The 24,511-nt window shown below is 47.5% G+C and overlaps 1 protein-coding gene across 1 annotated transcript in view; it reads right to left on the reverse strand.

Moving 5' to 3' along the window:
- wdfy3 (WD repeat and FYVE domain containing 3) overlaps positions 1-23,473 on the reverse strand; it is a 238,341-nt gene extending 214,868 nt beyond the window's left edge. Inside the window, exon 1 of the mRNA XM_052479726.1 lies at positions 23,175-23,473. Coding sequence (XP_052335686.1) covers positions 23,175-23,206 — 32 coding nt within the window. The 5' untranslated portion in view covers positions 23,207-23,473. The remainder of the gene's footprint in view (positions 1-23,174) is intronic.
- Positions 23,474-24,511: the final 1,038 nt, after the last annotated feature.

Raw genomic sequence — 24,511 nt, forward strand, 5'->3', positions numbered from 1 at the left:
CCGTGAAAGAGGAGAGGCCCTGAGAGAGGAGAGGCCGTGAGAGAGGAGAGGCCCTGAGAGGGGAGGGGCCGTGAGAGGGGAGAGGCCGTGAGAGGGGAGGGGCCGTGAGAGGGGAGAGGCCGTGAGAGGGGAGAGGCCGTGAGAGGGGAGAGGCCGTGAGAGGGGAGAGGCCCTGAGAGAGGAGAGGCCCTGAGAGAGGAGAGGCCCTGAGAGAGGAGAGGCCCTGAGAGAGGAGAGGCCCTGAGAGAGGAGAGGCCCTGAGAGAGGAGAGGCCCTGAGAGAGGACAGGACGTGAGAGAGGAGAGGCCCTGAGAGAGGAGAGGCCCTGAGAGAGGAGAGGACGTGAGAGAGGAGAGGACGTGAGAGAGGAGAGGACGTGAGAGAGGAGAGGCCGTGAGAGAGGAGAGGCCGTGAGAGGGGAGAGGCCCTGAGAGGGGAGAGGCCGTGAGAGGGGAGAGGCCGTGAGAGGGGAGAGGCCGTGAGAGGGGAGAGGCCGTGAGAGGGGAGAGGCGCTGAGAGAGGAGAGGCCGTGAGAGGGGAGAGGCCGTGAGAGGGGAGAGGCCGTGAGAGGGGAGAGGCCGTGAGAGGGGAGAGGCCGTGAGAGGGGAGAGGCCGTGAGAGGGGAGAGGCCGTGAGAGGGGAGAGGCCCTGAGAGGGGAGAGGCCGTGAGAGGGGAGAGGCCGTGAGAGGGGAGAGGCCGTGAGAGGGGAGAGGCCGTGAGAGGGGAGAGGCCGTGAGAGGGGAGAGGCCCCAAAAGACTATGGCCGGCTCTGACTGCATGTGGGTACACAGACCCACTGTGGCCCCTCAAGATGAGTTCAGATTTGTTGTGCCCCCCATCCCTGATATACAGTACCAGTCCAAAGTTTGGATACATATTCATTCAAGGGTTTTTCTTTATTTTCTACATTGTAGAATAATAGTGAAGACATAAAAACTATGAAATAACACATATGGAATCATGTAGTAAGTCGCTCTGGATAAGAGTGTCTGCTAAATGACTTAAATGTAAATGTAAATGTAGTAACCAAAAAAAAAAAAAAAAAAAAGTGTTAAAGAAATCAAAATATATTTGAGATATTTGAGATTCTTCAAAGTAGCCACCCTTTGCCTTCATGACAGCTTTGGCATTATGTGGCTACAGTGTAGAATACACTGTAGGATAAAGACACACATATATCCATTATTGTTGCTATAAGGAAATGTACTAAGCTAAATGCAAAAAATACCAGCAATGGAGGCCGGAGAGGCCTTCCATGATTATTAGGGCATTCTGCATGAACGTGGCCGAAAAATTATTATTATGAATTTGGATCTTCCTCAAATGGAATTAGGGCTGGGTATTGCCAGGGACCTCACAATACGATACTTTTGTTCTGATACGATATGTATTGATACGATATGTATTGATACGGTATGTATTGATATCTACTGATACGGTATGTATTGATATGTATTGATACGATATGTATTGATATGTATTGATACGATATGTATTGATATGTATTGATATGTATTGATACGGTATGTATTGATATGATATGTATTGATACGATATGCATTGATACGATATGTATTGCGATTCGATACTGGGATTTTATTGCGCTTCAAAAGTTCCTAAAAGATATACCGATCACCATATGTCTGCTGCAGAAGCGGCGAGCGAGAGAGAGAGACAGAGACAGAGACAGAGACAGAGACAGAGACAGAGACAGACAGAGAGAGACAGAGAGAGAGAGAGAGAGAGAGAGAGAGAGAGAGAGAGAGAGAGAGAGAGAGAGAGAGAGAGAGAGAGAGAGAGAGAGAGAGAGACGTGAGAAAACGAGTTTCGATCAGTCTGGGAAAGTAAAAGTGTCGCAATCAAAATGGCTCCCTATTTTTATTTCACCTTTATTTTTTGATGAAGATGAAGAAGCTATGAAGTAAAAAATACTGGAGTTTTGGTGCAGGTACAGCCGTTATTGTCATGACGATACAATATATAGTCAAAAACAATAACTATATCGCCCCCCCCCCAATCAAAAAAATGCATATACACTGAACAAAAATATAAATGCAACATCCTTTATATGAACTGTAACTCAGTAAAATCTTTGAAAATGTTTCATGTTGCATTTGATATTTTGTGTTCAGGGTAGAAAGTTCCTTCAAAGGAGAAGGATGGTTGGCATAAGTCTACATTTGAAACGTGGGCTAAGTCATGAACCAACACCAGCTTAATTTACCCAGAGTTATCAGCTTCTTTCCTTCTTTAGGCCGAGACATTGAAGTTCACACGTGGGCTGTAGCCGGTGTGATAAGAGTGACAGAACCACCCTTCCCTTCCTGCCATCCCCTCACGCCTCTGACACCCTCACAATGACACGTGGGCTGTCCTGCCATCCCCTCACGCCTCTGACACCCTCACTATGACACGTGGGCTGTAGTGACAGAACCACCCTTCCCTTCCTGCCATCCCCTCACGCCTCTGACACCCTCACTATGACACGTGGGCTGTCCTGCCATCCCCTCACGCCTCTGACACCCTCACTATGACACGTGGGCTGTCCTGCCATCCCCTCACGCCTCTGACACCCTCACTATGACACGTGGGCTGTAGTGACAGAACCACCCTTCCCTTCCTGCCATCCCCTCACGCCTCTGACACCCTCACTATGACACGTGGGCTGTCCTGCCATCCCCTCACGCCTCTGACACCCTCACTATGACACGTGGACAGAATTGAACCTGTACAGACAGATGAAACATGTTGAACTTCTGTGTATGGAGAAGTCACCCAAAAACTTCCCTTCCTGCCATCCCCTCACGCCAATATAGCCTGAACACCACCATAAATAAATCGATGTCTTAAATTAATTTGTATTTTTAATTATTCTTTATTTAACTAGGGAAGTCAGTTAAGAACAAAATCTTATTTACAATGAAGGCCTAGGAACAGTGGGTTAACTGCATTGTTCAGGGGCAGAAGGACAAATGTTTACCTTGTCAGCTCGGGATTCGATCTAGCAACATTTGGGTTACTGGCTCAACGCTCTGACCACCAGGCTACCCGCCTCCTCTGACCACCAGGCTACCCGCCTCCTCTGACCACCAGGCTACCCGCCTCCTCTGACCACCAGGCTACCCGCCTCCTCTGACCACCAGGCTACCCGCCTCCTCTGACCACCAGGCTACCCGCCTCCTCTGACCACCAGGCTACCCGCCTCCTGACCACCAGGCTACCCGCCTCCTCTAACCACCAGGCTACCCGCCTCCTCTAACCACCAGGCTACCCGCCTCCTCTAACCACCAGGCTACCCGCCTCCTCTAACCACCAGGCTACCCGCCTCCTCTAACCACCAGGCTACCCGCCTCCTGAACCACCAGGCTACCCGCCTCCTCTAACCACCAGGCTACCCGCCTCCTCTAACCACCAGGCTACCCGCCTCCTCTAACCACCAGGCTACCCGCCTCCTCTAACCACCAGGCTACCCGCCTCCTCTAACCACCAGGCTACCCGCCTCCTCTAACCACCAGGCTACCCGCCTCCTCTAACCACCAGGCTACCCGCCTCCTCTAACCACCAGGCTAACAGCCCCTCTAACCACCAGGCTACCCGCCTCCTCTGACCACCAGGCTACCCGCCTCCTGACCACCAGGCTACCCGCCTCCTCTGACCACCCGGCTACCCGCCTCCTCTGACCACCCGGCTACCCGCCTCCTCTGACCACCAGGCTACCCGCCTCCTCTGACCACCAGGCTACCCGCCTCCTCTAACCACCAGGCTACCCGCCTCCTCTAACCACCAGGCTACCCGCCTCCTCTAACCACCAGGCTACCCGCCTCCTCTAACCACCAGGCTACCCGCCTCCTCTAACCACCAGGCTACCCGCCTCCTCTAACCACCAGGCTACCCGCCTCCTCTAACCACCAGGCTACCCGCCTCCTCTAACCACCAGGCTACCCGCCTCCTCTAACCACCAGGCTAAACCACCAGGCTACCCGCCTCCTCTAACCACCAGGCTACCCGCCTCCTCTAACCACCAGGCTACCCGCCTCCTCTGACCACCAGGCTACCCGCCTCCTCTGACCACCAGGCTACCCGCCTCCTCTGACCACCAGGCTACCCGCCTCCTCTGACCACCAGGCTACCCGCCTCCTCTGACCACCAGGCTACCCGCCTCCTGACCACCAGGCTACCCGCCTCCTCTGACCACCAGGCTACCCGCCTCCTCTGACCACCAGGCTTCCTTGAAAGGCTAAATCACTCATGAAATAAATCCTCTGACCACCAGGCTACCCGCCTCTCTAACCACCAGGCTTATTTTTTATTTTTATTTCACCTTTATTTAACCAGGTAGGCTATTGAGAACAAGTTTCATTTAACTGCGACCTGGCCAAGATAAAGCATAGCAGTGTGAACAGACAAACAGAGTCTGGAGTAAACAATTTCAATAACACAGTAGAAAAAATGGCAGTCTATATACAATGGAAAAGGCATGAGGAGGTAGGGTTAACAATTTTGCAGATTAACACTGGAGTGATAAATGATCAGATGGGCATGTACAGGTAGAGATATTGGTGTGCAAAAGAGCAAAAAGTAAATAAATAAAAACCAGTTGTGAGCTAGGTGAAAAAGGGTGAGCTATTTACCTATAGACTAGCAACATTTGGCTGTTACTGGCTCCTCTAACCACCAGGCTACCCGCCTCCTCTAACCACCAGGCTACCCGCCTCCTCTGACCACCAGGCTACCCGCCTCCTCTGACCACCAGGCTACCCGCCTCCTCTGACCACCAGGCTACCCGCCTCCTCTGACCACCAGGCTACCCGCCTCCTCTGACCACCAGGCTACCCGCCTCCTCTGACCACCAGGCTACCCGCCTCCTCTGACCACCAGGCTACCCGCCTCCTCTGACCACCAGGCTACCCGCCTCCTCTGACCACCAGGCTACCCGCCTCCTCTGACCACCAGGCTACCCGCCTCCTCTAACCACCCGGCTACCCGCCTCCTCTGACCACCCGGCTACCCGCCTCCTCTGACCACCAGGCTGCCCGCCTCCTCTAACCACCAGGCTGCCCGCCTCCCCTAACCACCAGGCTGCCCGCCTCCTCTAACCACCAGGCTGCCCGCCTCCCCTAACCACCAGGCTGCCCGCCTCCTCTAACCACCAGGCTGCCCGCCTCCTCTAACCACCAGGCTACCCGTCTCCTCTAACCACCAGGCTACCCGCCTCCTCTAACCACCAGGCTACCCGCCTCCTCTAACCACCAGGCTACCCGCCTCCTCTAACCACCAGGCTACCTGCCTCCTCTAACCACCAGGCTACCCGCCTCCTCTAACCACCAGGCTACCTGCCTCCTCTAACCACCAGGCTACCTGCCTCCTCTAACCACCAGGCTACCTGCCTCCTCTAACCACCAGGCTACCCACCTGCATCTCTTTCCACTGAAACCGAGTTACAGCACCCTGGTCTCTGAAAGTAGTGCTCCTTTTATAAGTGTAACAGAAAGATTTTGGTCTCAGACACAGTTCACACAAAAATCAGCCAATCGAGTCAGTGACACACTCGACAACGGTAGCTCAGGTTCCCTGTTTACGATGCGGAGGTAGCTGAGGGTCTGTTCTTTCCCTGCGAGCTAGCACAACGTCTCCTCTCTCTGCAACATCCCCTTTCTAAAGCCCTACCAATAACTCTGCCTGTCTGAGATAACCATAGTAGCTAGGGAAGGCCTAATATTGTTCATTCCTGGACAACAAAAAAATGTTACCGAGGCCTGCAGAATGTGATAAGACATAGCAGCCTAGGTTTAGTTCGCCAACATGTGATGGATTTTAGGTTTATTTTCAATGTGCAGGTTTACGTTTATAGACAGTAACTCGTTAGCAAATTCTTTGTTCCTTTCCCCGAAATGCTGTGAATGATTGAAGCCTGAATCAGTTTTTTTTTTGTTCAATGTTAAACCAATTACAGACTAAGCCCTGCCTCCAAAAGATATACACATACATGCAGCGTTTGGAGAGGTGTAGGGGGCTGACACTGGGTACACTGGTGCCCGGGGAGCTGTTGTGGGGGTGTTAAGTGCCTTGATCAAGGGCACAATGGCAGGAAATTCCAACTTGGATTTGATACCAGCAACCCTCCGGTTGCCAGATTACTTCCCACCAGATTTTTCCTGTTGGACCCTTGGATTCGAACTGGCAACCCACCAGTTGCAGGCTCGCCTCTCTAACCGCTAGGCTACCTGCCGATCCAGAGATTTTGCCATGGTAAATCAATCATTTTCCATGACAAACCAAAACATATGTCTTGCAGCCCTGTTTTAAGGGCATGAGGAAAAGGAAAGGTCAGTTCAAGACATGTTAAACAAAAGCCACGATTAACTGTGTCAGGATGACTGTACGATCAGAATGAGGGCCTAGGCTATATGACGTTAACCTACATAGTGACGATGAGGCTAAACAATGGAGCCAAGTCTTCTTTCATTTTGATGTCATAAGGTGAATGCACCAATTTGTAAGTCGCTCTGGATAAGAGTGTCTGCTAAATGACTTAAATGTAAATTTTGACTTTACCCCTTTCTACCCAATTGGTAGTTACAGTCTTGTCTCATCGCTGCAACTCCTGTACGGATTCAGGAGAGGCAAAAGTCGAGTCGCGCGTCCTCCGAAACACAACCCAACGAAGCCGCACGGCTTCTTGACACAATGCCCATTTAACCTGGAAGGCAGCCGCACCATTGTGTCGCAGGAAACACTGTTACACCTGGCGATGGTGTCAGCGTGCACTGAGCCCGGCCCGCCACAAGGACCAAACCCTCCCCTAACCCGGACGACGCCGGGCCAATTGTGCACCGCCCCCCATGGGTCTCCCGGTCACGGCCGGCTGCTACAGAACCTGGACTCTAACCCAGAATATCTAGTAACACAGCTAAGACTGTGATGCAGTACCTTAGACCACTGAGACAGAGCCTGGACCTGAACCAGGATCTCTAGTAACACAGCTAAGACTGTGATGCAGTACCTTAGACCACTGAGACAGAGCCTGGACCTGAACCAGGATCTCTAGTAACACAGCTAAGACTGTGATGCAGTACCTTAGACCACTGAGACAGAGCCTGGACCTGAACCAGGATCTCTAGTAACACAGCTAGCACTGTGATGCAGTACCTTAGACCACTGAGACAGAGCCTGGACCCGAACCAGGATCTCTAGTAACACAGCAAGCACTGTGATGCAGTACCTTAGACCACTGAGACAGAGCCTGGACCCAAACCAGGATCTCTAGTAACACAGCTAGCACTGTGATGCAGTACCTTAGACCACTGAGACAGAGCCTGGACCCGAACCAGGATCTCTAGTAACACAGCTGGCACTGTGATGCAGTACCTTGGACCACTGAGACAGAGCCTGGACTCAAACCAGGATCTCTAGTAACACAGCTAGCACTGTGATGCAGTACCTTAGACCACTGAGACAGAGCCTGGACCCGAACCAGGATCTCTAGTAACACAGCTAGCACTGTGATGCAGTACCTTAGACCACTGAGACAGAGCCTGGACTTGAACCAGGATCTCTAGTAACACAGCTAGCACTGTGATGCAGTACCTTGGACCACTGAGACAGAGCCTGGACCCGAACCAGGATCTCTAGTAACACAGCTAGCACTGTGATGCAGTACCTTAGACCACTGAGACAGAGCCTGGACCCGAACCAGGATCTCTAGTAACACAGCTAGCACTGTGATGCAGTACCTTAGACCACTGAGACAGAGCCTGGACCCGAACCAGGATCTCTAGTAACACAGCTAGCACTGTGATGCAGTACCTTGGACCACTGCGCCACTCGGGAGGCCCTCAGAGACTTTCTATCGTCCTTCTATTTCCTGACTCACAGAGTGAAGAGAAAAGGCACTAGACATTAATTAATTCTCACCATTTGCAGCCAAATCAGGTTTTTCCAATTACTGCTTACCTCAGCTCGTTTCCCTTAATTTCTCCTCTCTCAATAATGGGCAAAGAAGCTTTTACAGCTTCCTTCCAAAACATATTGGCTCGTTTCATTTGGTAATGAATCGCATGGAGAACGAGATCACGTCTAAGTCAAATGTAGTAAGCTAGTATACAATTACCCAACCAGCTATGGTTTCAGGGATGTGTCAAAAGCAGGGACTGGTTAACGGTTAACGGTTTACCGTTAACGGTCATGCATGTCAGTCTATAGGTTAATTTACATCATTTTGTGGAATTAAATTGGTGCACAGCAGACAGAGACTAGTTAGAGTAATATCACCTGTCAGACAGAGACTAGTTAGAGGAATATCACCTGTCAGACAGAGACTAGTTAGAGGAGAGGAATACCACCTGTCAGACAGAGACTAGTTAGAGGAACACCACCTGTCAGACAGAGACTAGTTAGAGGAGAGGAACACCACCTGTAAGACAGAGACTAGTTAGATGCAGTACCTGTCAGACCACTGAGACAGAGTTATATCCCTGTCAACCAGGACTAGTAACACAGCTAGCACTGTGATGAGACTACCTTGAGGACCACTGAGACAGAGACTGTTACCCGAACCAGGATCAGAGACTAACACAGGAATACACTGTCAGATGCAGACTACCTTAGGAATACCACTGAGACAGAGCCTAGTTAGAACCAGGAATACTCACCTGTCAGACAGAGACTAGTTAGTGATGCAGTACCTTCAGACCACTGAGACAGAGCCCTGGACAGAGACTAGGATCTCTAGTAAGCACAGACAGAGACTGTGATGCAGTACCTGTCAGACAGAGACTAGTTAGAGGAGAGGAATACCACCTGTCAGACAGAGACTAGTTAGAGGAATATGACCTGTCAGACAGAGACTAGTTAGAGGAACACCACCTGTCAGACAGAGGCACTGTGATGCATATACCTTCAGACCACTGAGACAGAGCCTGGACCCGAGACCAGTTAGAGTAACACAGCTGGCACTGTGATGCATATACCTGTCAGACCACTGAGACAGAGCCTGGACCCGAACCAGGATATCTAGTCAGACAGCTGGCACTGTGATGCAGTACCTTAGACCACTGAGACAGAGCCTGGAGTTACCAGGATCTCTAGTAACACAGCTGGCACTGTGATGCAGTACCTTAGACCACTGAGACTAGAGCCTGGACCACCTGTCAGACAGGATCTTAGTAACACCACCTGCAGACAGAGACTAGTTAGATGCAGTACACTGTCAGACAGAGACAGTTAGAGGAATACCACCTGACTAGTTAGAGGAATACCACCGAGACAGAGACTAGTTAGAGGAGAGGAATATCACCTGTCAGACAGAGACCAGTTCTAGTAACACAGCTAGCACTGTGATGCAGTATACCACTGAGACAGAGCCTGGTTACCCGAACCAGGATCTCACCTGTCAGACAGCTAGCACTGTGATGCAGTACCACCACTGAGACAGAGCCTGGACTTAGAACCAGGATCTCTAGTAACACAGCAGAGACTGTGATGCAGTACCTTAGACTAGTTAGAGGACCACTGAGACAGAGACTGGAGTTAGAACCAGGAATACCACCTAGTCAGACAGAGACTAGTTAGAGGAGATGCATACCACCTGTCAGACCAGAGACAGAGCCTGGAGGAGAGAACCAGGTCAGACAGAGACTAGTTAGAGGAACACCACCTGTCAGACAGAGACTAGTTAGAGGACCACTGTCAGACAGAGACTAGTTAGAGGAATACCAGGATCTCAGACAGAGACTAGCAGAGGAGAGGAATACCACCTGTCAGACAGAGACTAGTTAGAGGGAGGAATACCCTGTCAGACAGAGACTAGTTAGAGGAATACCACCTCAGACAGAGACTAGTTAGAGGAATATCACCTGTCAGACAGAGACTAATTAAGGAATACCACCATTTGCAGACAGAGACTAGTTAGAGGTTTTACCACCTGTCAGACAGAGACTAGTTAGAGGAAATTTCACCTGTCAGACAGAACTAATTAGGGCACCACCTGTCAGACAGAGACTAGTTAGAGGAATATCACCTGTCAGACAGAGACTAGTTAGAGGAATACGTTTCAGACAGAGACTAGTTAGAGGAGAGGAATACCACCTGTCAGACAGAGACTAGTTAGAGGAGAGGAATACCACCTGTCAGACAGAGACTAGTTAGAGGAATACCACCTGTCAGACAGAGACTAGTTAGAGGAATATCACCTGTCAGACAGAGACTAGTTAGAGGAATACCACCTGTCAGACAGAGACTAGTTAGAGGAATACCACCTGTCAGACAGAGACTAGTTAGAGGAATACCACCGGTCAGACAGAGACTAGTTAGAGGAATACCACCGGTCAGACAGAGACTAGTTAGAGGAATATCACCTGTCAGACAGAGACTAGTTAGAGGAATACCACCGGTCAGACAGAGACTAGTTAGAGGAGAGGAATACCACCTGTCAGACAGAGACTAGTTAGAGGAGAGGAATATCACCTGTCAGACAGAGACTAGTTAGAGGAATACCACCTGTCAGACAGAGACTAGTTAGAGGAACACCACCTGTCAGGAACACCGCCTGTCAGACAGAGACTAGTTAGAGGAATAGCACCTGTCAGACAGAGACTAGTTAGAGGAGACGAATACCACCTGTCAGACAGAGACTAGTTAGAGGAACACCACCTGTCAGACAGAGACTAGTTAGAGGAATACCACCTGTCAGACAGAGACTAGTTAGAGGAACACCACCTGTCAGACAGAGACTAGTTAGAGGAATACCACCTGTCAGACAGAGACTAGTTAGAGGAATACCACCTGTCAGACAGAGACTAGTTAGAGGAATACCACCTGTCAGAGAGAGACTAGTTAGAGTAATATCACCTGTCAGACAGAGACTAGTTAGAGGAGAGGAATACCACCTGTCAGACAGAGACTAGTTAGAGGAATACCACCTGTCAGACAGAGACTAGTTAGAGGAATACCACCTGTCAGACAGAGACTAGTTAGAGGAGAGTCATACCACCTGTCAGACAGAGACTAGTTAGAGGAATACCACCTGTCAGACAGAGACTAGTTAGAGGAATACCACCTGTCAGACAGAGACTAGTTAGAGGAGAGGAATACCACCTGTCAGTAACAAGACAGTATAACGTAATGTGGAGGCAGTATAATGTAATGTGGAGGCAGTATAATGTAACGTGGAGGCAGTATAATGTAACGTGGAGGCAGTATAATGTAATGTAATGTGGAGGCAGTATAATGTAATAGGCAGTATAATGTAATGTGAGGCAGTATAATGTAATGTGGAGGCAATAATGTAATGTGGAGGCAGTATAATGTAATGTGGAGGCAGTATAATGTAATGTGGAGACAGTATAATGTAATAGGAGACAGTATAATGTACCACCTGTCAGGGAGTATACTGTAATGTGGAGGCAGTATAATGTAATATGGAGACAGTATAATGTAATATGGAGGCAGTATACTGTCAGACAGAGACAGTATAATGTAACGTGGAGGCAGTATAATGTAAGAGAGGCTAGTATAATGTAACCTGGAGGCAGTATAATGTAATATGGAGGCAGTATAATGTAATGTGGAGGCAGTATAATGTAATGTGGAGGCAATAATGTAATGTGGAGGCAGTATAATGTAATGTGGAAGCAGTATAATGTAATGTGGAGGCAGTATAATGTAATGTGGAGGCAATATAATGTAATGTGGAGGCAGTATAATGTAATGTGGAGGCAGTATAATGTAATGTGAGGCAGTATAATGTAATGTGGAGGCAGTATAATGTAATGTAGAGGCAGTATAATGTAATGTGGAGGCAGTATAATGTAATGTGGAGGCAGTATAATGTAATGTGGAGGCAGTATAATGTAATGTGGAGGCAGTATAATGTAATGTGGAGGCAGTATAATGTAATGTGGAGGCAGTATAATGTAATGTGGAGGCAGTATAATGTAATGTGGAGGCAGTATAATGTAATGTGGAGGCAGTATAATGTAATGTGGAGGCAGTATAATGTAATGTGGAGGCAGTATAATGTAATGTGAGGCAGTATAATGTAATGTGGAGGCAGTATAATGTAATGTGGAGGCAGTATAATGTAATGTGGAGGCAGTATAATGTAATGTGGAGGCAGTATAATGTAATGTGGAGGCAGTATAATGTAATGTGGAGGCAGTATAATGTAACGTGGAGGCAGTATAATGTAATGTGAGGCAGTTTAATGTAATGTGGAGGCAGTATAATGTAATGTGGAGGCAGTATAATGTAACGTGGAGGCAATATAATGTAATGTAGAGGCAGTATAATGTAATGTGGAGGCAGTATAATGTAATGTGGAGGCAGTATAATGTAATGTGAGGCAGTATAATGTAATGTGGAGGCAGTATAATGTAATGTGGAGGCAGTATAATGTAATGTGGAGGCAGTATAATGTAATGTGGAGGCAGTATAATGTAATGTGGAGGCAGTATAATGTAATGTGGAGGCAGTATAATGTAATGTGGAGGCAGTATAATGTAATGTGGAGGCAGTATAATGTAATGTAGAGGCAGTATAATGTAATGTGGAGGCAGTATAATGTAATGTGGAGGCAGTATAATGTAATGTGGAGGCAGTATAATGTAATGTGGAGGCAGTATAATGTAATGTGGAGGCAGTATAATGTAATGTGGAGGCAGTATAATGTAATGTGGAGGCAGTATAATGTAATGTAATGTGGAGGCAGTATAATGTAATGTGGAGGCAGTATAATGTAATGTAATGTGGAGGCAGTATAATGTAATGTGGAGGCAGTATAATGTAATGTAATGTGGAGGCAGTATAATGTAATGTGGAGGCAGTATAATGTAATGTGGAGGCAGTATAATGTAATGTGGAGGCAGTATAATGTAATGTGGAGGCAGTATAATGTAATATGGAGGCAGTATAATGTAATGTGGAGGCAGTATAATGTAATGTGGAGGCAGTATAATGTAATGTGGAGGCAGTATAATGTAATGTGGAGGCAGTATAATGTAATGTGGAGGCAGTATAATGTAATGTGGAGGCAGTATAATGTAATGTGGAGGCAGTATAATGTAATGTGGAGGCAGTATAATGTAATGTGGAGGCAGTATAATGTAATGTGGAGGCAGTATAATGTAATGTGGAGGCAGTATAATGTAATGTGGAGGCAGTATACTGTAATGTGGAGGCAGTATAATGTAATGTGGAGGCAGTATAATGTGATGTGAGCTGGAGGCAGTATAATGTAATGTGGAGGCAGTATAATGTAATGTGGAGGCAGTATACTGTAATGCGGAGGCAGTATACTGTAATGTGGAGGCAGTATAATGTAATGTGGAGACAGTATAATGTAATGTGGAGGCAGTATAATGTAATGTGGAGGCAGTATAATGTAATGTGGAGGCAGTATAATGTAATGTAATGTGGAGGCAGTATAATGTAATGTGGAGGCAGTATAATGTAATGTGGAGGCAGTATAATGTAATGTGGAGGCAGTATAATGTAATGTGGAGGCAGTATAATGTAATGTGGAGGCAGTATAATGTAATGTGGAGGCAGTATACTGTAATGTGGAGGCAGTATAATGTAATGTGGAGGCAGTATAATGTAATGTGGAGGCAGTATAATGTAATGTGGAGGCAGTATAATGTAATGTGGAGGCAGTATAATGTAATGTGGAGGCAGTATAATGTAATGTGGAGGCAGTATAATGTAATGTGGAGGCAGTATAATGTAATGTAATGTGGAGGCAGTATAATGTAATGTGGAGGCAGTATACTGTAATGTGGAGGCAGTATAATGTAATGTGGAGGCAGTATAATGTAATGTGGAGGCAGTATAATGTAATGTGGAGGCAGTATAATGTAATGTGAGAGGCAGTATAATGTAATGTGGAGGCAGTATAATGTAATGTGGAGGCAGTATAATGTAATGTGGAGGCAGTATAATGTAATGTGGAGGCAGTATAATGTAATGTGGAGGCAGTATAATGTAATGTGGAGGCAGTATAATGTAATGTGGAGGCAGTATAATGTAATGTGGAGGCAGTATAATGTAATGTGGAGGCAGTATAATGTAATGTGGAGGCAGTATAATGTAATGTGGAGGCAGTATAATGTAATGTGGAGGCAGTATAATGTAATGTAATGTGGAGGCAGTATAATGTAATGTGGAGGCAGTATAATGTAATATGGAGGCAGTATGATGTAATGTGGAGGCAGTATGATGTAATGTGGAGGCAGTATAATGTAATGTGGAGGCAGTATGATGTAATGTGGAGGCAGTATAATGTAATGTGGAGGCAGTATGATGTAATGTGGAGGCAGTATAATGTAACTATGGCTGACAGCGAACCTGAACAATCAAAATAAAATATTTTTGAGGAAGTGGCTATGGCATTTCAAGATGACTCTTCATCACAGGAGTAATGTTTGATAATAGTGGCTATTGGCATGAGACTGTGAAGGCTTTCCGCATGCTTCGGTTCGGCTGGTACCTTTTTCTACCTTTATTTAAACCAGGCAAGTCAGTTAAGAACAAATTCTTAGTTTCAATGACGGCCTAGGAACAGTGGGTTAACTGCATGTTCAGGGCCAGAACGACAGATTTGTACCTTGTCAGCTCGGGGGTTTGAACTTGCAAACTTCCGGTTACTAGTCCAACGCTCTAACCACTAGGCTGCCTGCTGGTTATTAGTCCAACACTCTAACCACTAGGCTACCTGCTGGTTACTAGTCCAACGCTCTAACCACTAGGCTACCTGCTGGTTACTAGTCCAACACTCTAACCACTAGGCTACCTGCTGGTTACTAGTCCAACGCTCTAACCACTAGGCTACCTACTGGTTACTAGTCCAACACTCTAACCACTAGGCTACCTGCTGGTTACTAGTCCAACACTCTAACCACTAGGCTACCTGCTGGTTACTAGTCCAACACTCTAACCACTAGGCTACCTGCTGGTTACTAGTCCAACGCTCTAACCACTAGGCTACCTGCTGGTTACTAATCCCACGCTCTAACCACTAGGCTACCTGCTGGTTACTAGTCCAACACTCTAACCACTAGGCTACCTGCTGGTTACTAGTCCAACGCTCTAACCACTAGGCTAAAGTCCAACGCTCTAACCACTAGGCTACCTGCTGGTTACTAGTCCAACGCTCTAACCACTAGGCTACCTGCTGGTTACTAGTCCCACGCTCTAACCACTAGGCTACCTGCTGGTTAATAGTCCAACACTCTAACCACTAAGCTACCTGCTGGTTACTAGTCCCACGCTCTAACCACTAGGCTACCTGCTGGTTACTAGTCCAACGCTCTAACCACTAGGCTACCTGCTGGTTACTAGTCCAACGCTTAACCACTAGGCTACCTGCTGGTTACTAAACGCTCTAACCACTTACCTGCTGGTTACTAGTCCAACGCTCTAACCACTAGGCTACCTGCTGGTTACTAGTCCCACGCTCTAACCACTAGGCTACCTGCTGGTTAACCAACACTCTAACCACTAAGCACCTGCTGGTTACTAGTCCCACGCTCTAACCACTAGGCTACCTGCTGGTTACTAGTCCAACGCTTAACCACTAGGCTACCTGCTGGTTACTAGTCCAACGCTCTAACCACTAGGCTACCTGCTGGTTACTAGTCCAACGCTCTAACCACTAGGCTACCTGCTGGTTACTAGTCCAACGCTCTAACCACTAGGCTACCTGCTGGTTACTAGTCCCACGCTCTAACCACTAGGCTACCTGCTGGTTACTAGTCCAACACTCTAACCACTAAGGCTACCTGCTGGTTACTAGTCCCACGCTCTAACCACTAGGCTACCTGCTGGTTACTAGTCCAACACTCTAACCACTAGGCTACCTGCTGGTTACTAGTCCAACACTCTAACCACTAGGCTACCTGCTGGTTAATAGTCCAACGCTCTAACCACTAGGCTACCTGCTGGTTACTAGTCCAACGCTCTAACCACTAGGCTACCTGCTGGTTACTAGTCCCACGCTCTAACCACTAGGCTACCTGCTGGTTACTAGTCCAACGCTCTAACCACTAGGCTACCTACTGGTTACTAGTCCAACGCTCTAACCACTAGGCTACCTGCTGGTTACTAGTCCAACACTCAAAGCACTAGGCTACCTGCTGGTTACTAGTCCAACACTAACCACTAGGCTACCTGCTGGTTACTAGTCCAACACTCAAAGCACTAGGCTACCTGCTGGTTACTAGTCCAACACTCTATCCACTAGGCTACCTGCTGGTTACTGGCCCAACGCTCTAACCACTAGGCTACCTGCTGGTTACTAGTCCAACACTCTAACCACTAAGCTACCTGCTGGTTACTAGTCCAACGCTCTAACCACTAGGCTACCTGCAGCTGAAGCGTTTTGGAAGAGGAATAGACTTGACAATAGGAAGTGTGTCCCAAATGGCAACCTGTTCCCTACATAGAAAACAACTTCTGACCAGGGCCCATAAGGCTGTTGTCAAAAGTATGTCGGGAATAAGGGTGCCATTTGGGATGCAGTTTGGAATGTGAACAACAAGACAAAAGGCCTTCCAGGAATGTTGACTCCTCTTCTTGTTTTCTAGTCTTTTCCAAGGCATTCTCCTAGAAGGACGCCAGCTTCAGTCCTTTCCAAGGCATTCTCCTAGAGAGACGCCAGCTTCAGTCTTTTCCAAGGCATTGTCCTAGAAGGATGCCAGCTTCAGTCTTTTCCAAGGCATTCTCCTAGAAGGATGCCAGCTTCAGTCTTTTCCAAGGCATTCTCCTAGAAGGATGCCAGCTTCAGTCCTTTCCAAGGCATTCTCCTAGAGGCACGCCAGCTTCAGTCTTTTCCAAGGCATTCTGCTAGAAGGACGCCAGCTTCAGTCTTTTCCAAGGCATTCTCCTAGAGGCACGCCAGCTTCAGTCTTTTCCAAGGCATTCTCCTAGAAGGATGCCAGCTTCAGTCTTTTCCAAGGCATTCTCCTAGAAGGACGCCAGCTTCAGTCTTTTCCAAGGCATTCTCCTAGAAGGATGCCAGCTTCAGTCTTTTCCAAGGCATTCTCCTAGAAGGATGCCAGCTTCAGTCTTTTCCAAGGCATTCTCCTAGAAGGATGCCAGCTTCAGTCTTTTCCAAGGCATTCTCCTAGAAGGATGCCAGCTTCAGTCCTTTCCAAGGCATTCTCCTAGAAGGATGCCAGCTTCAGTCCTTTCCAAGGCATTCTCCTAGAAGGATGCCAGCTTCAGTCCTTTCCAAGGCATTCTCCTAGAAGGATGCCAGCTTCAGTCCTTTCCAAGGCATTCTCCTAGAAGGATGCCAGCTTCAGTCCTTTCCAAGGCATTCTCCTAGAAGGACGCCAGCTTCAGTCTTTTCCAAGGCATTCTCCTAGAAGGATGCCAGCTTCAGTCTTTTCCAAGGCATTCTCCTAGAAGGACGCCAGCTTCAGTCTTTTCCAAGGCATTCTCCTAGAAGGATGCCAGCTTCAGTCTTTTCCAAGGCATTCTCCTAGAAGGACGCCAGCTTCAGTCTTTTCCAAGGCATTCTCCTAGAAGGACGCCAGCTTCAGTCCTTTCCAAGGCATTCTCCTAGAAGGATGCCAGCTTCAGTCTTTTCCAAGGCATTCTCCTAGAAGGATGCCAGCTTCAGTCCTTTCCAAGGCATTCTCCTAGAAGGATGCCAGCTTCAGTCCTTTCCAAGGCATTCTCCTAGAAGGCACGCCAGCTTCAGTCTTTTCCAAGGCATTCTCCTAGAGGCACGCCAGCTTCAGTCTTTTCCAAGGCATTCTCCTAGAGGCACGCCAGCTTCAGTCTTTTCCAAGGCATTCTGCTAGAGGCACGCCAGCTTCAGTCTTTTCCAAGGCATTCTCCTAGAGGCACGCCAGCTTCAGTCTTTTCCAAGACATTCTCCTAGAGAGACGCCAGCTTCAGTCTTTTCCAAGACATTCTCCTAGAAGGACTCCAGCTTCAGTCCTTTCCAAGGCATTCTCCTAGAAGGACTCCAGCTTCAGTCTTTTCCAAGACATTCTCCTAGAGAGACGCCAGCTTCAGTCTTTTCCAAGGCATTCTCCTAGAGGCACGCCAGCTTCAGTCTTTTCCAAGGCATTCTCCTAGAAGGATGCCAGCTTCAGTCCTTTCCAAGGCATTCTCCTAGAAGGACGCCAGCTTCAGTCTTTTCCAAGGCATTCTCCTAGAAGGATGCCAGCTTTAGTCCTTTCCAAGGCATTCTACTAGAAGGATGCCAGCTTCAGTCTTTTCCAAAACATTCTCCTAGAGGCACGCCAGCTTCAGTCTTTTCCAAGGCATTCTCCTAGAGGCACGCCAGCTTCAGTCTTTTGCAAGGCATTCTCCTAGAAGGATGCCAGCTTCAGTCCTTTCCAAGGCATTCTCCTAGAAGGATGCCAGCTTCAGTCCTTTCCAAGGCATTCTCCTAGAAGGATGCCAGCTTCAGTCTTTTCCAAGGCATTCTCCTAGAGGCACGCCAGCTTCAGTCTTTTCCAAGGCATTCTCCTAGAAGGACGCCAGCTTCAGTCTTTTCCAAGGCATTCTCCTAGAGGCACGCCAGCTTCAGTCTTTTCCAAGGCATTCTCCTAGAAGGATGCCAGCTTCAGTCCTTTCCAAGGCATTCTCCTAGAAGGATGCCAGCTTCAGTCCTTTCCAAGGCATTCTCCTAGAGGCACGCCAGCTTCAGTCCTTTCCAAGGCATTCTCCTAGAAGGATGCCAGCTTCAGTCTTTTCCAAGGCATTCTCCTAGAAGGATGCCAGCTTTAGTCTTTTCCAAGGCATTCTCCTAGAAGGATGCCAGCTTTAGTCTTTTCCAAGGCATTCTCCTAGAAGGATGCCAGCTTTAGTCTTTTCTCCTAGAAGGCCTGAAGGAAGCTTTAATCTTTTCCATTCTCCTAAGAAAATGCCAGCTTCAAAAATTCTCCTAGAAGCTTCAGTCTGGCACAAAATGCCAGCTTCAGAAGGATGAATTCCTAAAGGCATTTTCCTAGAAGGATGCCAGCTTTAGTCTTTTCCAAGGCATTTTCCTAGAAGGATGCCAGCTTTAGTCTTTTCCAAGGCATTTTCCTAGAAGGATGCCAGCTTTAGTCTTTTCCAAGGCATTTTCCTAGAAGGATGCCAGCTTTAGTCTTTTCCAAGGCATTTTCCTAGAAGGATGCCAGCTTTAGTCTTTTCCAAGGCATTTTCCTAGAAGGATGCCAGCTTTAGTCTTTTCCAAGGCATTCTCCTAGAAGGATGCCAGCTTTACAGGCATTTTCCTAGAAGGATCTTTCTTTTCAAGGCATTCTCCTAGAAGGATGCCAGCTTCAGTCTTTTCAAGGCATTCTCCTAGAAGACATTTTAAATGCCAGCAGGTTGGTCCTAGGTGATGCCTGGAAACCTCTCAAAGAGCAGTTGGCAGAGGCCTGTTTAGTATTGTACATGGTAAAATCTCAAATGCATTCCCTATGTGTGCCCAGCAGAGACCTAAAAATATATAAAAACAACTGCTCAACTGCTACTTTTCACCAGTGCCTATATGAGTCCCTATTCCCTATGTAGTGCACTACTTTTGACCAGTGCAGTAGGGAATAGGGTGGCATTTGGGATGGCTCCTCTGTGACGTAACCACAGTAACACGTCTCTGCTGTGACAGGACAGGCTAGTCAGGGGATGGTGGAGGAGCCTGGAAAATCCACTAAGAAAAGAAAAAAAACTAGAACTGCTGACAAAAATCTGTGAATTCCTAAACATGTTAGGATAAATACATATTTTCGATGAAGCAAGTGACAACAATGGAGCTCCCCCCCGCTGTACAGCTGGTCAGATTCTGTAACATGATAGTCATTATACACTCCTCATGAAGACATTTTAAATCCAGCAGGTTGGTCTGGGTCCTGGAAACCGCAAAGGTTTGGCAGAGGCCTGGTTTAGGTGTACATGGGGCAATCTCAAATGCATGTCCCAGCAGAGACCAAAAAATATATAAAAACAACTAACTGCTATTGAGTCTTCACCTACTAGCCTATATAGATAGTGCGAGTCACAACAACAACATCGCCCGAGTCGCAACAGCAACATAGCCCGAGTCGCAACAACGACACAGTCCGAGTCGCAACAACAACAACAACAACAACACAGTCCGAGTCGCAACAACAACAACAGCAGCAACAGTCGAAACAACAACAACATAGCCCGAGTCACAGCAACAACAACAACATAGCCCGAGTCACAGCAACAACAACAACATAGCCCGAGTCACAGCAACAACAACAACATAGCCCGAGTCACAGCAACAACAACAACATAGCCCGAGTCACAGCAACAACAACAACATAGCCCGAGTCACAGCAACAACAACAACATAGCCCGAGTCACAGCAACAACAACAACAGCCCGAGTCACAGCAACAACAACAACATAGCCCGAGTCACAGCAACAACAACATAGCCCGAGTCACAGCAACAACAACATAGCCCGAGTCACAGCAACAACAACATAGCCCGAGTCAAACAGCAACAACAACATAGCCCGAGTCACAGCAAACAACAACATAGCCCGAGTCACAGCAACAACATAGCCCGAGTCACAGCAACAACAACATAGCCCGAGTCACAACAACAACAACATAACCCGAGTCACAGCAACAACAACATAGCCCGAGTCACAACAACAACATAGCCCGAGTCACAGCAACAACAACATAGCCCGAGTCACAACAACAACAACATAGCCCGAGTCGAAACAGCAACAACAGCATAGCCCGAGTCGCAACAACAACATAGCCCGAGTCACAACAGCAACAACAACAACATAGCCCGAGTCACAGCAACAACAACATAGCCCGAGTCACAACAGCAACAACAACATAGCCCGAGTCACAGCAACAACAACATAGCCTGAGTCGCAACAACAACATAGCCCGAGTCACAACAGCAACAACAACATAGCCCGAGTCACAACAGCAACAACAACATAGCCCGAGTCACAACAGCAACAACAACATAGCCCGAGTCACAGCAACAACAACATAGCCCGAGTCACAGCAACAACAACATAGCCCGAGTCACAGCAACAACAACATAGCCCGAGTCACAGCAACAACAAAAACATAGCCCGAGTCACAACAACAGTCTGAGGCAGTGAGACAGAGATAGAATGAGGACTAATCTTTGCATCTTTTCCATTATGGAGTTGGCCATGTCCATGCTAAAACTGCCATCTAGAGCCCTCTCTACAGCCTGAGGTAAGAGCCAGAACGTACAGGAAGTAGCCCACATCTCATGCCAAGCAAGTCAAAGACACGACCCTGAGAGAGACAGAGATGTCAAGAGTGTTTCATCCTTTCTATTACGACCTCAGTCAACAAGGCCTGACACACCACATCCAGACCCACCTCCATCATAATCATTTTTATATCAGCGAGTTTACACATCATTTACCTCAGGCTCCCAGCCCAGCGCACACACACACACACACACACACACACACACACACACACACACACACACACACACACACACACACACACACACGTTTCAATCAGTACATCTTGAAATTGATGAAAGCGGACTACGATGAATGTCAATAACCTTTATGATGGACTCGTAAGAGAACAAATAGAATTTTGTCAAAATTTCAAAATGCGTGGACCCTGCATTACATTTCAGAGTTGTGGACGACTGGAATCGTCTGACAAATGAAACACGAAATAATTTAGGGGAAATATTTCAGGTCTGTGATTGTTCCTCGTCTGTTCAATTGGGTAACAAACTAAAGACAGGCTATTGTCTAAAGTCCATAAGATGAAGAACGTACATCCTCTACCCATATCCTACTATAGGTGGACCATACATCCTCTACCCATATCCTACTGTACGTGGACCATACATCCTCTACCCATATCCTACTGTACGTGGACCATACATCCTCTACCCATATCCTACTGTATGTGGACCATACATCCTCTACCCATATCCTACTGTATGTGGACCATACATCCTCTACCCATATCCTACTGTACGTGGACCATACATCCTCTACCCATATCCTACTGTACGTGGACCATACATCCTCTACCCATATCCTACTGTATGTGGACCATACATCACCTACCCATATCCTACTGTATGTGGACCATACATCCTCCACCCATATCCTACTGTATGTGGACCATACATCCTCTACCCATGTCCTACTGTATGTGGACCATACATCCTCTACCCATGTCCTACTGTATGTGGACCATACATCCTCTACCCATATCCTACTGTACATGGACCATACATCCTCTACCCATGTCCTACTGTACGTGGACCATACATCCTCTACCCATATCCTACTGTACATGGACCATACATCCTCTACCCATATCCTACTGTACGTGGACCATACATCCTCTACCCATATCCTAGGGTACGTGGACCGTACATCCTCTACCCATATCCTACTGTATGTGGACCATACATCCTCTACCCATATCCTACTGTACGTGGACCATACATCCTCTACCCATATCCTACTGTACGTGGACCATACATCTTATATATATATATATATATATATATATATATATCNTATATATATATATATATATACCATTTAGCCCATATCCTACTGTATGTGGACCATACATGCTCTACCCATATCGTACTGTATGTGGACCATACATCCTCCACCCATGTCTTGAGCAATGTCATCTGCCTCTAAAATCTGCTTTGATTTAGTAAACAGAAAGTCTTCCTTTCTCTGAAAAGAAAAGGCCTGAGGTGTAAATGAGCCTAATGGCTCTGAATAATGTTTTTATACAATTTACAGAAGCTACAAATGTAAGCTTTCTTCAGCCCTTGTCAATGTGGGGCATTACACAAGCTTAGGGCACAATGACAAATAAGAGTTGTGTGTGTTGTTTTAAAAGTCTACTAAATATGTATCTTAAGAATGAAAAATCAGCTGTTATTTAGTTTCATTCAGATCATAGCAATTTATGGGCTACACTAAAACTAACAAAACAAGACAAACCCTGATGGTCAAACACTCCTTGTCTCTTGACAATCCCTCAGCACAGAAGAAGAAGCCATTTCACGTCGATCGTCGCCGCAAATCAATCCGCTGTGCGTGTACGATAAGCTCTCACTGAGCAGTAAAACAAAAACCCCGGTCACCGCGGAGACAAGCCTCACCACCGTCCACCAACCGAGCCCTTTTAAAAATGTTTCCATACCTGCTGTTCTTCTCCAGGTGTCCTGTCAGCATCTCAAGATGTCACCTCACGACAGACACAGAGACGCAGAATCATTACCCTCCAATTCCACAAAAACCAAGACGAGGAAAATCCCCTCTCCTCTTAGCCCCGAGCAAAGGGCTTCATGTTCGATAGAGAAGACGAAGGATAATGGTTATCTGCATTTGGTTGTTTGCCATCTGGTTACTAAGACAATCAGTGGTATCCAGAGTGGCTCAGTAGACTTGGTGACGAGGGAAGGCCGGAGGCACAGCTCCTATCTCCGTGTTGGCAGTGCCTGGAACTGTGTGTGCCAGCGTACCAGCAGGCAGTCAGTGTGGTGTGGCCTTCAGGGACTGGCACAGCTGATCCCACCCCCCCCCTCCCTGTCACCTGCCTCACAACAGACCATGCGGGTGGAGTGGGTACTACGGGGTAGGGGGAGGGTGGCAGGAAGGGGGAGGCACCATCACAACAGGACAGAACACACCATCTTGAGGTTGGGGGGGGGCATTCAGGACAGGAAGATACCATCTGGGCTTGAGAACAGCAGATATAACTGCTAGGCCTACCTATGGTGAGGTACAGCAATTGGTGGAGCATACTACCTAAGGGTTAGAAAAGGGGGTGGTGGAGGGTCAGTCTCTCTCAACAGGACAGGAAGATACCATCTGGGCTTGAGAACAGGGGAGAAATAACTGCTAACTACGGGTGGGGTAAAGGGGCTGGTGGGGAGACGAACAGGAACATACCATCTGGGGGCTGGGGGGGGTTCAACTTCCCTCACACACACAAGGACAGGAATACACCATTGCCTAGGAGCTACCTACCTCGAGCAGCCACCAGCCAGGCAACATAAATCATTTAGCAAATTAGATTTTCTCATTACTGTATCTTGGTAGGGGACTAGATCATGTCTCATTACGGTAGCTTGGTAGGGGGCTAGATCATGTCTCATTACGGTAGCTTGGTAGGGGGCTAGATGATGTCTACTGTAGCTTGGTAGGGGGCTAGATGATGTCTACTGTAGCTTGGTAGGGGACTAGATCATGTCTCATTACTGTAGCTTGGTAGGGGGCTAGATCATGTCTCATTACGGTAGCTTGGTAGGGGGCTAGATGATGTCTACTGTAGCTTGGTAGGGGACTAGATCATGTCTCATTACGGTAGCTTGGTAGGGGACTAGATCATGTCTCATTACGGTAGCTTGGTAGGGGACTAGATCATGTCTCATTACTGTAGCTTGGTAGGGGACTAGATCATGTCTCATTACTGTAGCTTGGTAGGGGACTAGATCATGTCTACTGTAGCTTGGTAGGGGGCTAGATGATGTCTAC

The sequence above is a fragment of the Oncorhynchus keta genome, chromosome 25 (assembly GCF_023373465.1).
Source record: "Oncorhynchus keta strain PuntledgeMale-10-30-2019 chromosome 25, Oket_V2, whole genome shotgun sequence".
NCBI classification, from domain to species: Eukaryota; Metazoa; Chordata; class Actinopteri; order Salmoniformes; family Salmonidae; genus Oncorhynchus; species Oncorhynchus keta.